The 17152-nt window shown below is 40.6% G+C and overlaps 1 protein-coding gene across 7 annotated transcripts in view; it reads right to left on the reverse strand.

The window, feature by feature from the left end:
* The window catches only part of Ptprt (protein tyrosine phosphatase receptor type T), a 1084881-nt gene that overhangs the window by 142686 nt on the left and 925043 nt on the right, over window positions 1-17152 (reverse strand). For 4 of the 7 annotated variants that reach the window (XM_021194825.1, XM_021194824.1, XM_029535921.1 and 1 more), the window contains exon 15: window positions 13833-13862. The exons of the other annotated variants lie outside the window; for them this stretch is intronic. In XM_021194825.1, the coding sequence (XP_021050484.1) occupies window positions 13833-13862 (30 nt within the window). The remainder of the gene's footprint in view (window positions 1-13832; window positions 13863-17152) is intronic. 7 annotated transcript variants of the gene reach the window in all.

Here is a 17152-nt window from a genome sequence, read left to right on the forward strand (position 1 = left end):
ATAATATACTAAGCATATTCTCCTTCCCCATCCTAGTGACTTGAGAACATATCCATGTTGATATGGTCACAGTATCCACCATGAAGTCTTCTATTAAAAAACAGAAACAAAACAAAGTAGAGCAACACCTTAAGTCCCGCTCCTTCATGGTGCCTTTTGTGTTCAGAAAAGATAAGGAAGACAAAAATGGCCTAAAATTCTATTCCCATAGCTTAGATTTGAGATTAGATTTTTTTTTATGAGAAGGTCTCTTCTTATCCTGTTGATGCCTAGATGATACATGGTGTGGGGAAGGACGAACAAACTACAAAGATTCTCTTGGCCTTGCTCTATTTCTTTTTGGCACACTGTTGCTAAGGTGTTTTCTGAAACAAAGCTACCCTTCTTTAGTTTTGAGGCTCAATTTGGTTTATAGGCTTAATAAAATTGTATTTTCACATTTTACAAGAATTCAAGTCTCCCATTAACAACAGCATTTTTATGGTACTATACTTTCCATGCTCCTGGAAAGCACGTGGGTGGTTGTAACTTATGCAACACTCCCCAGCCTCTTAGAATGTTCAAAGCCACTGGGATAAAAATCTTGCTTTAGAGAGCAGCTCATTCATATTCTCTCTCTCTCTCTCTCTCTCTCTCTCTCTCTCTCTCTCTCTCTCTCTCATATATATATATATATATATATATATATATATGATTATATATATATATGATTTCAGCAGCAGCAGCATGATATGCTGATGGAGTGATACATGTGAAGAACATATTTCCTTGGAGACTAGTCATGGCTAAGGAGCCTTTCCTCCTCATATTGGTACCCAGATCCTGATAAGAAATCATGCCAGCAAATAATTACATACAATTTAAATATGTGCCTGGGACAGTATTGCCATTTCTTAAGTGACCTCTATTCATTTATAACCAGCACAAGGGTGGTCTACTCAACACATGTAAAAGGAAATGGTTAGGTTGACCAGATGGCTCAGTGGGCAGAAAGCACCTGCCACCAAGCTGATAATCTGAATTCTATCCTCAAGACCCACAGGGTAGGAAGAGAGAGACAACTTCTATAACTTGTCCCCTGATTTCTACACACATGGCACAACAGGTGCATGCCTTGCCCCATATGTATTCACAAGAACAAACAAAAAAAAGATGAGGTTTTTAAAAAAGGAAATAATACTATCAAATATCCTGTCCTCTGTAGTCTTTGATTGTCAAATGCATGTTCCAGCATCACAATTAAAGCCATTTTAACTGATGACTCTCTATAGAGCCAGAGGCTCATGGGAAGTTTTTGGTTAAATAAAGGTCATGCCTCTTCTCATCCAAATTCCCTTCTTCAATGATGCTGGATTCTCAAGCTCTTGCAACTGGGGGTGGTCCTCAACCCGGGTTTCAGGTATAAATAAGCTAGTGGACTTTATCATATTTATATACTCACCAACTAGTTGAATTCAACTGTCTCAAATACTTCTTTCCAGGTTGTAGATTTTGGCCTCCTTTCTATGTGACTGCCTACCTTTCTCTAGAGTTCCTACCTTTACAACAACTTACTTGGGGCTCTGTCCTCAGGAAGGTGGTGATGTGTCTGGTGAGGCATTTTATAATAGAACATGAAGGCCCTATGTTACTAACTTGTGGTGACTTGCATTTTAATGGAAGGTTTTGACAGCTATATCATACAGAACAAGTCTACACTTCAGTACCTGTATTTGCAATTAGCCATGGCAGAGATGAAACTGCCAACTGCAGCCTTTTCTTCCGCCTACTGATACACAGAGTCTGCTAGTGTTAAAGAACATTGCCTAAATTGATGTTTCTGGCCAGAGTCACCAATTTGTCTCTGATCTCTCTTGTTGGTGTCACCACAGATGGAGGCCAGGGGAGCGGGTGTCCTATACAAATTTCTCAGAGGAAAAATTTTTATAAAGCATAAGAGCCAACATCTACAATAATTCTATGTCTTTGTTCTACTGTATTTCTTTCTTGGATACACCCAACAATAGTTGATTCTACAATTCCACTATTTTCTAGTGATATTCACCCTGAATATGTAGTTTACTACTTTAACATAGCTCATTGATTGAAGGACTGTCAGTGCTATTGGCAGGTAAGAAAACTGAAACCCAAGGGTCTGGGATTCACAACTGCTAAGCAGGAAAACTAGGATTCAAACTTTTTCTCTGACCTTTTCATCCCCCCCCCCTTTCCCTTTCTTCTCTATTCATTTCTTTCTCTTTTTATTTTCCTTGCAAAGTCTTTTTTACCCCAAGGATGCCACAAAACCAGCTATGAAAAATAAAAGTATGGGTTTGTGGCTGTATTTGAAGATGGTATGGTCAAGAATAAAAGTAATTGAAAAAGCCAGAATACGCTGGGTGGTGGTGGTGCACGCCTTTAATCCCAGCACTTGGGAGGCAGAGGCAGGTGGATTTCTGAGTTTGAGACCAGCCTGGTCAACAGAGTGAGTTCCAGGAGAGCCAGGGCTAATACAGAAAAACCCTGTCTCAAAAAAACAAAACAAAACAAAACAAAAACCAAACCAAAACAAAACAAGAAAAAAGAAAAAGAAAACGAAAAAAGAAAAAGCCAGAATACTAGGAAAACTGCTTTGAAAGAATTTCTCCTAGAAATGACTGTGTGAATAAGCTGGATTAATGGTAACACCAAAAGACATGTTTATGTGTAAGAGGTAAATTTTTATGGGGTTCTACTCCTAGATAAAGAACTACAGCAAGTAATGGTAACTGGGAAGAGGAGAAAGGGCCTCTGCTAGGGATGTGGCCCTCAATAGTAATCCACTACAAATGGTCAACCCTGAAATCAAACACACAGAAACAACTAAGATGACTTCAGCAGATTGTCTTTATGTGTTTGTGCACATATTATATATGCACATACATATACATGTAATTATAATAGTCCAAAATTTTTTTTATTAGTTTTATCAATTTGAGAATGGGCAAGCATGGAAGGGTTGATGGCAGGTATTTGGGAGGTGCCGTAGGGAGAAAATGGAAGGAAGGAGGTGATGTAATTCCATTTTAATTAAAAATATTTCCAGAATGTTGTTGGGTCATTTAATCCACAAGATATTTACTCACAGTTATCAATGACTGCCTCCCCTTTCTACCTTTAGTACACCTCTTTCATATATTTAGCACATTATTTTACAACTATTTGTTGACATACCCGTGTCCCTTTTAAGCTGTAAACTCCTCAAAAGAAGAGCATTTTTTACTAATTACTCAGAACTTAGCTCTGCAACTGACACAAAGAAATTACTTGGTAGATATTGTCTTCTCTATGTGACAGAGAAGCCACACTTATGAAATCCCAACAATGTTGCCTAACAAGACCTGCACCATAACAACACCAGTCACCATGTCAACCTGGGCAAGACTCACCAAGAGATGAAGAGCTCCAGGCAGTTTACAGTTGCTAAGAGAAGGAGAATTTGTTTTCTCCAGAGATGAGCCCCTGATGATTAGTTGTCCAATTGCAAGTGGCCAGCCCTAAACACGTGTATATATAGCAGCAACTCTAAGTGAATTCAGCAGTGTTCATTAGCGTGCATGCACACGCACGCACGCACACACACACACACACACACACACACACACACACCAATAGTAACAACAACAAGGTTCATGAATTTGAGTGGGAATAGAGGGGAGATGGGAAAAGTTGGAGAGGGGAGAAGGGGTAAACAATATATAAACCCAGTACTCTTGTATGAAATCATCAAAGAAAGGAAAGAAATTCCTTAGCACATGGTTTTGAATAAAAGTCTCACCCTCCAAAGCTGTTCTGAAATTACACTGTGACTCCTGTTTTACGGATGAGAAATGGAACCAGAGATGGGAGTTAAAGATGTCTGTAAAACGTCAGAGCCAGAACGCCCAGGGCTCTTTTACGCTCCGCTCTATCATCCGTCTCATAATACCTTGCTGAATACCTCCAAACCCAACCAGACAAGGAGATAATGAGTGGGAAAGCACTTTGGTAGAAATAAAGCATTACACACAAACAAGATGTAATCATTACCATCAGCAGGCGCATCTCAGGGCTTAGCTTAAGCACTTCTTCCCATTAAAAGCACTCTGGTAAAATATCAAGACAGGCATTTGCAGTGTGTGCACTCCCCAGTTCTAGCTTTCCTAAGGCTCTATCTGCAAGTATATGTCTTACTTTGAAGAGGCAAGCTATATGTAGTATTTTCAGAAGTAAACCTGCCTCTGTTCTGGAGACAAATTGTTAAGAGTTACTATGACTGAGTACTTGGGACGCTGGAGGTTTAATGGGGTTGTATCAACAAAAGGATATTTCTGTAGTCTCATCTGGGATATATTTGGATCTCTCTCAGGTGGGGCTATATAGCAATGGCTCCATGGTCTCCATACCAGCACAGACAACAAATGCCTATGAAGAAAATTGTCTAAGGCAGGATTCTTTGGAGTCTACCTACTAAACAAGGGAGGAAGGAATTACCTTAATTGGCCGATTCACAAAGTGCTCATAGGCTATGAAGAAAGTATGCTCTAGGGAAAGGCACAGAATATACTTAAATCCATTTGTCTCTAGTGGCCAAATTACATATGAGCCAATGGGAGTGCTGTAGACAGTGTTTTGTAATGAGACTCAGGGAGACTGACAGAATCACCCTGTCAAGAAGAGGGTGGAAGAAATCAAATAGTGATGTAGTCACAGCGATGGCTTTAGGCAACCCCATGGGAGCTAGGGTGACTTTGACAACCCTGTGTTGACTATTATATACCCCATAGGGCACTAGATACACCTGGAGGGGCAACATCAAACAGAAAGTCCTGGAAAGGACAGTCCAGAAGCCTCTATTCTGGGCGACTAAGACCATCCTTCTAAAAAGGGGATCTGAGGATTTGACCACATGGGAGCATTCTTTCTACCCACACTTCAGACACTCCTCTCAATCAGCAGACAGCCCATACACTTTCCTTTATCATCTTTGTAGCATTCAAACTCAATTATAGAGTAGAAACATTTAGAAGCCTAGCCAGATGTTTCTACGCTTCAAGGCATCATTAATACCTGGTTGGCATGGAAGCTTATGTTTAGGTGTAAACTTGAAAGTATGGAATAAACATCTTTTCTGATCTCTGGAGGAGAAATAGTTACTTTTTATTTTCCCTGATTAAAGTGACAGAGCTCTGGCTTATAGATTGGCTCTGTTTGGTATTCATGACTAATATGGTTCAACTCTAATCCAATAACGTAAACAATAAAGCATCCTTCAATAGCACTCCCTCCCCAAACTTATCTGTACACATGATCTAGTCTACTGCATTTATATCTATCTCACTGTGACAGCTTTCATTAATTTCATGCATTTATAATTGTGACATGCAACCTTGAATACAATGTTTCTAGTCTGAATTCAATATAAAACTACAAAGCCTACAGTGATCTGAAAGCCTACCATCAACATATGCCAAAATAAATAAAAATGGATATTAACCAACTCATGCCGAATCGAATAATATAACTCAATAGAGATAAAACTAAGCATGGAGGGATACCCACCACAGATAGCTACTCATGAAGATGTCTGAATTGGTCTGCATGCTGAGTTACTTGTAGGGCAATTAAAAACTGGATAATGAACAGTACAGTATGGGATGGGCCTGCAGCTGTTCCAAGTAGAGTGTTACATAAGCAGATCATGACTGAGTTAACAGGTGCGTGCATGAGAGATGAGGGTCATAAAGATGCGAGACCAGTCTATGGATATGATCCCTGGAAAGTGGAGAAGGCCACCATAAGAGAAGGGGTGACCTTTGTTAAATACATTGGAACTTTCTAGGCACACAAGGCCAGAGTATTCTAGGGAGAGCACTGCAGGGACAAAGGCACAATCCAATGGAAGGGACACATCCACCAGAGTGCTTAAGATGTCAGGAATGTTCTCTAAAAGCCATCACACAAAATTCCAATCTAAGATGCTTTTTACTATGCAAATTCTGAGCCAGGAAGGCTTTGGTATCATAGGACTATGAAAGAAGATACTTTTGAGGTTGAAATAGGAGGATTGTATGTCCAAATGCAGTGCTAGCAACTTAATGTGACCCTGACTTAGACACCAATTCCAGTAGATAGGACCACAGTTGAGGGATGGGGCCACCCATTTAGCTCAAAATTTTTAACTCAGAAATGTTTCTGTACAATGGAAAGACAGGGACAAAAAAAGGAACAGAGACTGAAGGAAAGACCATCCAGAGCCCGCTCCACCTAGGGATCCATCTCATCTGCAGACACCAAACCCCAACACTATTGCTGATGCCAAAAATCACTTGCTGCCAAGAGCCTGCTATGGCTCTTCCCCGAGAGGCTTTGCTAGAACCTGACCAATACAGGTGCAGCTACTCACAGTCAACCATCAGACTGAACCCAGGGACCCTAATGGAAAAGCTAGAGGAAGGACTGAAGGAAGTGAAGGGGATTTACAACCCCATACAAAGAACTAACTGATACAATTGATTCAATATCAACTCACTGGACTACTCAGAGCTCTCAGGGACTAAACCACCAACCAGAGAGTATACATAGAGGGAGCCATGGCTCCGGATACATAGATAGTAGAGGATGGCCTTATCCAGCATCAATGGAAGGGGAGTTCCATTGTCCTGTGAAGGCTCGATGCCCCAGTACAGGGGGATACTAGAGCAGTGAGGCAGGAGTAGGGGAGTGGGTGGAGGAGCACCCTCATAGAGGCAAAGGGGAGAGGGGAGGAAGAGGGTGGGATGGGGGTTTTGTGGAGGGCTAATTTGGAAGGGGCATATGATTTGAAATGTAAATGAATAAATTATTAATAAAAAAGAAAGAATGTAAAGGAAGATGGGGTTGCTTAGTGTTAATGCCTTTGTCTAGTATGTGTGAAGTCCCGGGTTCAACTGTGAACATCCCTCAGCCCCAGTTCAGATGGAAGGCTGCATTTTCAAAGAGATTGGGGCTAGCTGGGGTAGAGCCTATGAATCAGCAGTGATAGTACTGACTTCGTCTTGCCCACAGGGTAAAGTGTTGGAGGAGACCAGTTGCCTTCAGGGTGGTTTGGCCTTACACTGTGATTATGCCCTGGCTGTTCACTTGTCAGCATGTTTTCTGTCAGCTCTGGGTAATTGGTATCGATTGTCTTGCATGGTTTTCTTCTACCCCTATTTTTTTCTTTGTCTTAATTCAAAGGGACTGATGAATTACAGAAAATGATTTTTGAACATCTCTTGACATAATCATTTGTAAATGCCTCCTTAAATATGCTGTGGCAAGAATACCTGATTTGTAACAGGTATTTATGGAGTGTGGACAGGCATAGGCATCATGGAGAAGAACTTGGCCTCTTATATCTTGGTAAAGGCCCTACCAAGAAGTAGGTATTTTATAAACATTTTTTCTATTGACTATCTATGTGTTTTAAAACCCTGTTTGACATATCAGGACACCAACACTAGGTAAATAAAATCACGTGTCTAGGTCACACAGATGTGAACACACGAGCAAATATTGCCTTAGAATTTAAAAGCAAGGAAATATAAATATTAAAAATGACACCATGTTTATTATTAACTTTAGCTGTTATATTGTTCGATTTCATCTTGTTCATTCAATTTATACATGGTTACTAGGGGGTTCACTGTATGTGCCAGGGGGAACAGAGACAACAGAGATAACCCCTCATGAAAGAGAAGCAAGCCGAAGATGTACATTCTCTTGACCTTCATACAAAGCTAGTGCAATGGAATGCAGAGAAGTGGGAGGAGGGCATTCTTAAAGAGTCAGATAATCAAGAAAGGCTTCTCAGAGGAGACAGCATTTGATCCAGACCTTGAGAAAGGATATAGAACTTAGATTCACTGAAATTTGGGAGACAAGAAATATATAAGAAAAATTCAGGACCCCCATATAGTACCTGAGATAAGCCAGCTAGGTGGCCATTTCCCACCTCTGTGACGTTTGCACAAAGCACACGTCCAAAGAAACTGCTCTCTCCTGGCCACCATAGTGGGTAAATTCTTAGTGACTTTTTAAAAGACTTACTTGAGTAAAATGTCCCTGTTCAGAATAATCACTGTGCCTATCACATACCCTGAGGTAAATTAACCTGTGGACACATGCTAGTTCTTAATAGCCTATTCAAAGGCAAACAGTGAACAGCTAACGTTGCTGAGAGCTGCTTTAATATAGAAAGGCAAATATGAACCCCACAGAGCATTTATGTCAGCTCGGAATGGAAGGAATGAGGGCTTCACTTGGAAAATACCTACTGATACTGATTATCTTGTGACGCTACATATATATTCTTTTTAATTATGCTGGGAAGCCATTGTCAGGTCACCATTTTGTAAATGAAGGGACAGAAGCCCACAGTGGTCCCTGGATTGTTGAAAACTGATAGGGAAAGCAGATCAGGAATGCTGATCTAGTGTGACATCCAAACATGTCATTTCCACCTGTATGTGTGTGTGTGTGTGTGTGTGTGTGTGTGTGTGTGTGTGTTGCATGCACCCATACATGCTCTCCTAAATTCTTTGTGTCCCTGGGTTTCCAGATTCACAGTTCTGCTTGTACTGTCTCCTTTGTTATCCTGGTCACAAACAGTTTTGGCCAATCTCACACCAACACCCTGGTTGGCTCTGACAGCAACTTAGCGCACTCTGCCTCTCTTCAGAGGCCTTCTAGGTAGACAGACTTGCCTTTGAACCCTGGGCAAAGGCTCCCTATTCATTGTTCTAGCCATTACCTCTCCCCAAGAATGGGGGCTTGGTGAGAGGAACAGGCAGAGCTTGGAGTTCATGTGGGCCTGAGTTCAAAGACTGGCCCCACTGCATTGCTTTTGGTCTATGAGTTATAAAAACATCTTAAACCTGGGTTCTGACATCTAAATGAAGCTATGACTATGATTGCTATCACACAATGTCTAGTTCTAAATGAGCCTGACACACAGTAGGGATCAACTGGAAGTCCCTTTCGTTTCCACCCTTTGATAAATGGTAGAGAGAGTACTAAATTCAACTTTTCATGGTTAACACCAAGTATAGTATGTTGCACATAGTAGGAGCTCAGAAAAGCAGGATGGATCTCATGAAGTCCAGAACAGGGACTGGCAATCAATGGCCCACTGCCTGATGCTCTGCTCACTTTGTTTAGTGGCCTCTACTGGAAGACAACCATACATTATCTATTATTGTTTATAGATTTCAAATAGAAAGCTAAAAAATTTATTATCTGGTCCCTTCTAGAAAATGCTTGAGAACCTTGGTTTTGTGTGTGTGTGTGTGTGTGTGTGTGTGTGTGTGTGTGTGTGTGTGTGTGTGTGTGTATCTCCTTTCAGTGACAGTGAGTACTTGAAAGCTGTTTTGCTATGAGGATATAGAAATTCCTGTCTTTTACACTCTACATATTATCACATGTCTATTTTATTTATCTTTGTCTTAGCTTCTATTCATCCCATTTTTATGCTATATACTGTTTCCTCTCTCCCCCATTAGACATTTCTATGTTAGTGAATGTGTTTCTTTCTTTCTTTTTCTTTTTCTTTTTGGCACTTATCCCCAAATTCCTAAAGCCTTGACAGGAGTCCATACATAGTAGACACTTCATTATTTGTTGAGTGAATTAGCATTGGCTTCATAGTAAAGATTGGTTAGGTAAACCAAAACAGAGGTTTTATTTATTTTTATAAACCATCTGGGATATTTTAGAGAGGATGTGTTCTAGATTTCTCGGAGCTGAACATTATCTTTTTTTCTTTTGTTCTGAATGGGACAACTGGGCTTCTAGTTTACTTACTGCTTCTTAAAGTGTAATATGAACACAATTCAGCAGAGAGCGCTGCCACAGTTCAGGTTCCAATGCAGGACATTACTTCTAGATGCTGCATTTGCCACAAGTTCCTCCTGTTGCTGAGGTTGCTGGTTTATGTCCTCGAGAATGGGGGTTCAAGGCTTCCACTGAGGATCTACTCCAGCACTTAGAGGAGGGAATGTGGAGACCATCACTGTCTGTCTTCCAGCCTTTTCTGATTTTATTTTTATTATTTTTTAATTTTTATTTTATTTATGTGTATATGTGTGTGAGTGCAGACATATATGTATACTATGGCATGCATTTAGATGTCAGAGTACAACTTCAGGAGTGGGCCTTTTCCTTCTTCTGTGGATTCTGGGGAACCATCTTGGGTTCTCAGACTTGTAAGTGAATACTTTCTCCTGGTGAGCCATTTTGCTGACCCATTTCCCTTCTGTTCTATTCCTTCCACTTTGCCTTTTTTAGTCCAATGATCCAGACCCATCTTTCTATCTTCTAGGCTAGTCTTTGTCTCCAAACATCTTGCCTCCAGACCTCCCTTTCCATAGTTTCCCGATGTCCAACATCTTCAGCCTCTCTCATGCCCACCATTTAGTGCATAACACACACACAAGTGATTTTTCGTATTGGAATGCACTGGCTGTCCCCTCACCTTCTACCTCTGTCCTCTGTAGCATTTTTTATGGCTTTTTACCTCTCCTTCTGTAGTGACATATCTTCTCTTCTATCATCTGTTTGCTCAGTCATCCTGCATCCATCTTCTAACCCCTGCCTCTGGATTGTTAAGGATGCTCAGTTCAGGAGCCTTGGCCCTTCACTCTGTCTGCTCCTATTCTTTCTTGAGTTTTAATTGTCCCACCCCATATTCTCCCCTGTCACCCTTAGAGTAAGGTTACAAATACCTTCCTCCTGCTTATATTCTACTTCTGTATTCCCAGTCATATATTCTATTCTGCATTCTGTATTGCCTGGGCATTTTTACTTGGGAATTCTACCAGCTTTCTCAAATTAACATATCTACGGTCATATTTATCTCCTTTTCTCCCAACCATTTCTCCCTTCTATGGATGTTTCTCTTTCCAATTCAATCCATTCTCCATCCCTTTCATTGCTGTGTGATGTTAGAAAGGCTTGCCTACAAAACTGCACTTTGATGGGGACTTAGTAAACTAATTATGAACAGATATCTGTTATTTACTAGTAGTTTCTCCTTCTCAGGAAGATTAAGTGTCCCTTATCCGTTCAGGTTCTTTGGTGCTCAAATCCTTCAATGCTGGCAAGTATTTTCCAGAGGTTAGATATGGAAAGATGATTCCCTAAGAAAAACTGAACTACCTACAGCATCTCTCTGGAAGGCAAATTACTGCAGAGACTTCTTTACAGTGACACACAACAGGTGCTTTGGGATTGATGAATATAAATGTATAAATATCATCAGAGAACCATCATATCCCATGTGCATGCATATGCTTCCCAGAACATGCATGAGTTTCATGTCCTAGGTCTTGTTGAGTTTCATGTTCTAAAATATATCACACAGAACCTCACGTTCATACCAATTGAAAGTCTGCTTGTTCGTTGTCACACTTGAGCTACAAGTATTTGAATACCTGTCTCCAGTACTTCTAACTGTCCATCTTTGATTCTGTCACAGGTACTGGCACAGCACAGCCCAGAACAGAGAATCTATGTCTAGGTATGCCATATAGACCAGCTAGCCCACAGATTAAGAATATACACAGAATTTGTGCTAGTTACTATGTGCCCATACCCAGTATGGATTGCATAAGAATGCTGTAAGATCAGTGGACCTTCCAGGGGCCATCATTACTGTCACAAACTTGTCCTCTTTCTGAAAGGGAATAGGAGGAAAACTAATATTTCATGAGCAGAAATACTTTACCAAATCATCACATTCTCTCTTCAAGGCAAGTTTGTAAATTAAGTAAAATTTCCCTTTAGTATCAGAAAAATGAGACTTAAGTCTAGGAACATTGCCAAGGTAAGACTTGAGTACAAAACTACATGAAACCTAAAGCTCCTACCCATTCTATCACAACAGATGCATTGTATTGTATGTCCACAGCTTTGAAAATGCTATTCAGACCAATCAAAATGTTCATTTCACAAGCATTGGGTAAATTTACCTTTAAATCCACTGGTAAGTATATCCATCCACATTAATAAGATTATACTTAATTTGGTGTGCCTATACTATACATAATTTTTAACTGGTATTGTTGTGGATTTGGTTTGATGCTGCTTAAATTATGTAAATTTGGTCCCCCAAATTGCACAAGAGACTGCACATCCACACATACGACACTGAGGGACCCTTCTCCAGTTAGTTTTGATTGGTAAATAAAGTTGCTGGTGGCCAATGGCTGGGCAAAGACAGGGGCAGGACTTTTGGATTTCTGGGCAAAGGACTGAGGAAGGTGCAGGAAGAGAGTTAGCCACTATGCTGGGGAAGGAGAGGAGACACTACACCTGAGGTGCAGAATAGAGAGACAGCCAACATGTAAGAGTCAGGGAAGAGCAGACCCAGCCCCCCTCCACTGGATCTAGGGCAACACAGATGGAATATAGATTTTAGTAAGTAATAACTCAGGAATATCAGAGGGGAGTACATTAGCCACATGGAGGTTAGAAAATGGCCCAGCCATTGAGCTGCGAAAGGCATATTAAAATATAAAGTGTGTGTGTGTGTGCGTGTGTGTGTGTGTGTGTCTTTCATTTGAGAACCAAGAACATTGGGACAGTGTTTTATTATTTGTTCATGCTGATCTCTTAGACAGGCAAGAACACCATAAGGCGATGTTGAAGGTCCTTGCTATTTCTGCATTCTCACAAACTGGAATACAGTGTGTGTACTCAATGCTCAATGTATGTTTGCTAAATGAACAGGTAAGGCATAGCTTCTGGGACCTTTGGCAGTAGTGGTGGAGGGCATTGGTCCCTATGTGAATGATGGTGGTGATGTCATTTTCTCTGCTCACAGCTTGACACCAACTGAGCAGGATGGATCAGGAAGCCACTTTCTGGCTTCATCTCTATCTGGGGAGATTTCAACAGAGGCAACTGTGGGGCCAGGCTTTCTCACAAAGCTGTGCTTGCCAGGGATAAGGGAAGATCTCAAATGGAGGGCAATACTGTTGACTAAGAACCTGGCATTCTGAGCTCTGGTCCTATCCTTATGCTAACTGAATATGTGATGGGTTTTCAAATTTCTCTGTTTTATATTTCTCATTTTCCAAATCCAGAGATGCATGTTGGGAATATGGGATTATTTCAGTGGTTTTCCAAATGTTCCTCAGGAAGGATCTATTATTTAAAGTTGCTTCTCCTTTACCCTTGTGTTTTGAAAAGCTCTGATTTGATGTCAAAATCACTTTTATTTAGTAAGTTGTAAAAAGTTGATAAGTCAGCAGCCATCATTAGCTGTGAGCAAAATGTATGGATGAAGTGACATAATTAATGTTAAAAGCCAAACAGGGAATTTCAGCTGAAAGCCAAGATCTTGGATGTTTCTGTCATCCTTGAGGCTAGGTTGGAATAGTCAGGACTCCTTGTAGTCTTCCTGGTACATCCCTTCCTTTCTATCCCTTAAGTCCCCAAGACTACTTCTTCCCTGAAGAGGCACAAAGGGACCCAGAAGTTCGAGAGATCTGTGATTCTGTCTTACCTTCCCCTCCTTCTGGAACTGAGGTGCTGCTAGTTAGAAACTGACACCCACAAAGGAGAGCCAACCCCTCACGCCTTCAATGGTGCGAGGGAAAAATCAGGATGACAGAAACAGAATAGACAGGAACAGTGACAGCGCATCTTCAAACAGAAAGGCATCCATACAAAATAAAAACCTTCCAGACTACAGAAGAGTAGACAGAGGCGGACATGAGAAACCAACAGACAACCAATCGGTTGGTGCAGGAGGAAGTGCATGCTACAGGCTCCCTTCTGGGGCACAAAGTGGTTAACACCAGCTCGATACTTACAAGTAATAGGAGTACGAATAAGCATTTCTTCTATAGATTGATGGGCAGTCAGATGAAGGAAATGTCCAAAAGGGGGAAAAAAGAAAAGACAAACAAAGAAGAATTAGATTTATATGAAATCATGATTCTTTGAAATGCACATCATATTAGTAACCCTGACTTCAAGGAGATGCATCTTCTTAAACATCAGCTACTATCAGTGATAGAAGAAGGGAGCAAGCCTTCACCTCTGACAGAGAGACTCAAGGCCTCATGCAGAGGAAGTCAAGTTTTGTGCTGGCTGTTTGTACTATTTCAAAGTTCTTCCTTACAGACAGATCAAACAAACTTCCTTATAATTATGGATTTTTTGAAGGTCTTAGATAAGCTCTGCATGGAAACCTGGAAATAGGCTACCACACTTCCACATTCCAGTGTTCCTGGGATCCAAGCAACAACACAGACACAGTAGCACCTTTCATCAGGAAAGATCGCCTCCAAATCTATTCTATAGGAGGTCACAGAAAAAGCAGGGAAACATCTGGGCAGCATCCTGGATAGCTCCCCTGCCATCTACATTTCCCAGGCTCATGTGTAGTATCTACCCCAAATAATGAGTCATGGATGACCTGGGTGACACATAGAATGTCGTAAGATTGTAGTCTGGGATTTCCAAGCTAGGTGTTCTGTTTGTTTGTTTTTTGTTATTATTTTTAAAGATGTTTTGTAGTTTCTTTTTTTCTGGACCCCTCTATTGGATGCCAGAATTTCCATGTAAGAGATTCAACTTTGCTGAAGCTGCCATGCTGGAGAGAACACATGGAGAAGCTCTGGGATTACACAAAGAGAAAGAAATGAGCAGGTACTTTTCAGTCCTTCCAGCCCAAGCTAGAATTCAAACAAGTTATCTCAGCTGAGCCCGTGAGTGTCACAGAACAGGAAATATGCCATGTCCTTTCCCATCCAGAATGAACCCCCAGGCAGAATAAAAAATAACTCTTTACATCATTAGACTTTCGAGGTTGTTACATAGTAGGACCAGCACAAAGTTTAACATCATCATGAAGAAGCAATGTACTGAGAAAGAAGCATTCTAGCCCCGAGGGTCAACAGATCCTAACCTGAATAAAATCCGTGACACTATGTTCTATCCACGGCTAATGATTTTCCAACTGTATTCCAAGATTCCAGGAATTCTTCAGAGAGGCCATAGGGAAGATATCATAAAAGTGGGTCTGTTGGCTGCCTACTAGTCACCAAAGCCAGAGAATTGTTATTTGTATCTATTTTATATCTGTAACATTTCACATGGCTTCTAAATGGAAGCTTAAAAAATGGCTGCCTTCAGGCTTTCCCTAATGTCCCCACTAGTTCTTGGCTTCTAAACAATCACAAACTTTTATGTATGTCCACTATATTCCCTTTGTTGTAATTTATCTTATGCTGTAAGAAAATAAATAGGGATGCTTTTTATTTCATATCAGCTTTATCTACATTGTGATGCATTTGAGGACTATGAAAAAACTGCTAGGAAATCCAGGTTCCCAAATATCCTCCTGAGTAAGCAAGAAGAGTTCCCTCCCCTCTTGAATTATTTCACTAATTGCAATTATTATCCTATTTGCCTGTCATGGGAAGATTCAGTCTTTATAGCCACAGAGATGTGTTAGCCACACATGTTCAGAGCTCAGGATTTCCACCTTTCAGAAGTAGCAAAAAGCCCCAACCAATAACCCTAAAAGTCCAGAAGAAAAGTTAATGGTAAGAAAAATTAAAGAATCATGCTCTCTCAGTATGCTGAGGTAGGGAAAATGAATCACACCAGAGCAAGATCCAGTGATGCTCCCTGCTCCCCCCAACCCCCGTCCAAGTTTTTCAGAATCCTAGACCAAATGAATAATGGCCCCTGAGAATGAAATGGAAAGACCAAGATCTGTGATGGATGGAAATAGGATGAACTCATAGCGAGTCATCAAATCCCCATTCACTAGTCATGGTTGGCATTGGTCATTCTTCTGCTTCACCAATGGCTGGTGCAGTGCCAGGAAATGCTATTCTTTAGAAGCAGGCAGCTCAGGATCTGGTTATCTCTTGCTATGACTTGAATGTCTCCTTGGAAGCTGGTAGTGTACCTTGAGCCCCACCCGCACCCCCCACCCCACCCCACCCCTGCTGATGCAATCAGAGACCTGCTGGGGTGATGGAGACAGAGGTGGAGACAGAGATGGAAACATCAGGGTCGGGCATATCAGAACTACAGCCACTTACAGTGGCTTTGTAAGAAGATGAAGACATAGCCAGTCTGTTTACAGGACGGTACTCTCCTACCATGTGATGCTGTAGCAAGATGGCCCTTTGCAGAAGAACAGATGCTGATAGCCTGCCATTGGATTTAACCAGAACCATGAGGAATAGGCTTGTTTTCTTTATAACTTACCCCATCTCAGGCCTTTTGCTACAACAATAAAATAGATTAATTCTTCTACATATGTCAAGCAACTTGAGAAGCAAGAGGCTAATGTTGCAATTTTAGCTTACTGTGACATTTTAGACAAGCAGACTCCTCCTCTCAACCTGTTTCCGGATCCTTGTACTAAGTTGTTGCCACAGATTACAGACAGGTCAAACAACTTTTGGGTCATGGAAATACAAGAAGCTGCAACATGCTGGCACTACCATTTACAGCGGAGTGGCCTGGAGCAAGTAATTATGGAGGCCCTTGTTCCAATTTCTTCAACTCAAACACTGGAAGCAGTGAATGCTTACTCCTAAGAGTAATCATGGGTATGTGGTCATTCACATCAGATTTCTCTATTTGGATTATATTCAAAAAATATAAAACAGAGTATACAGCCTTTTTCAGAAATTATGCTAAAGTAATATTAGTTAATACTAATCTATATTTGGAATAGGCTAAGCATAGATGAAAAATCTACAGATATAAAATTTGTTACCTCTTTCTTTCATCACCAAGATAAGATAATGGAGACAGTGAAAATAGTTATCAATAATATATAATATATATATATATATATATATATATATATATATATATGTGATGTGTGTAAATGTATATGTATTTGTGTGTATTTATACATATGTAAATGCTGCATATATATATATATATATTTTACTAGGTACCAGCACTATTCTATGACCTTACCACAGATTAACTTACATATTCCTTACAACTTTCTGAAGAGAAGGATCCTATCACCTTCACTTTACAGAAGAGGAAACAGAGGCAAATGTGGTGAAGATGACGCAACCAGTAAGCAAATTTGATGACATCATCTCTCCAAAGTTCATCTTCTTAACCACCATGTAGCTTACACTGCTTG

Source organism: Mus pahari, chromosome 3 (assembly GCF_900095145.1).
Source record: "Mus pahari chromosome 3, PAHARI_EIJ_v1.1, whole genome shotgun sequence".
NCBI lineage: Eukaryota > Metazoa > Chordata > Mammalia > Rodentia > Muridae > Mus > Mus pahari.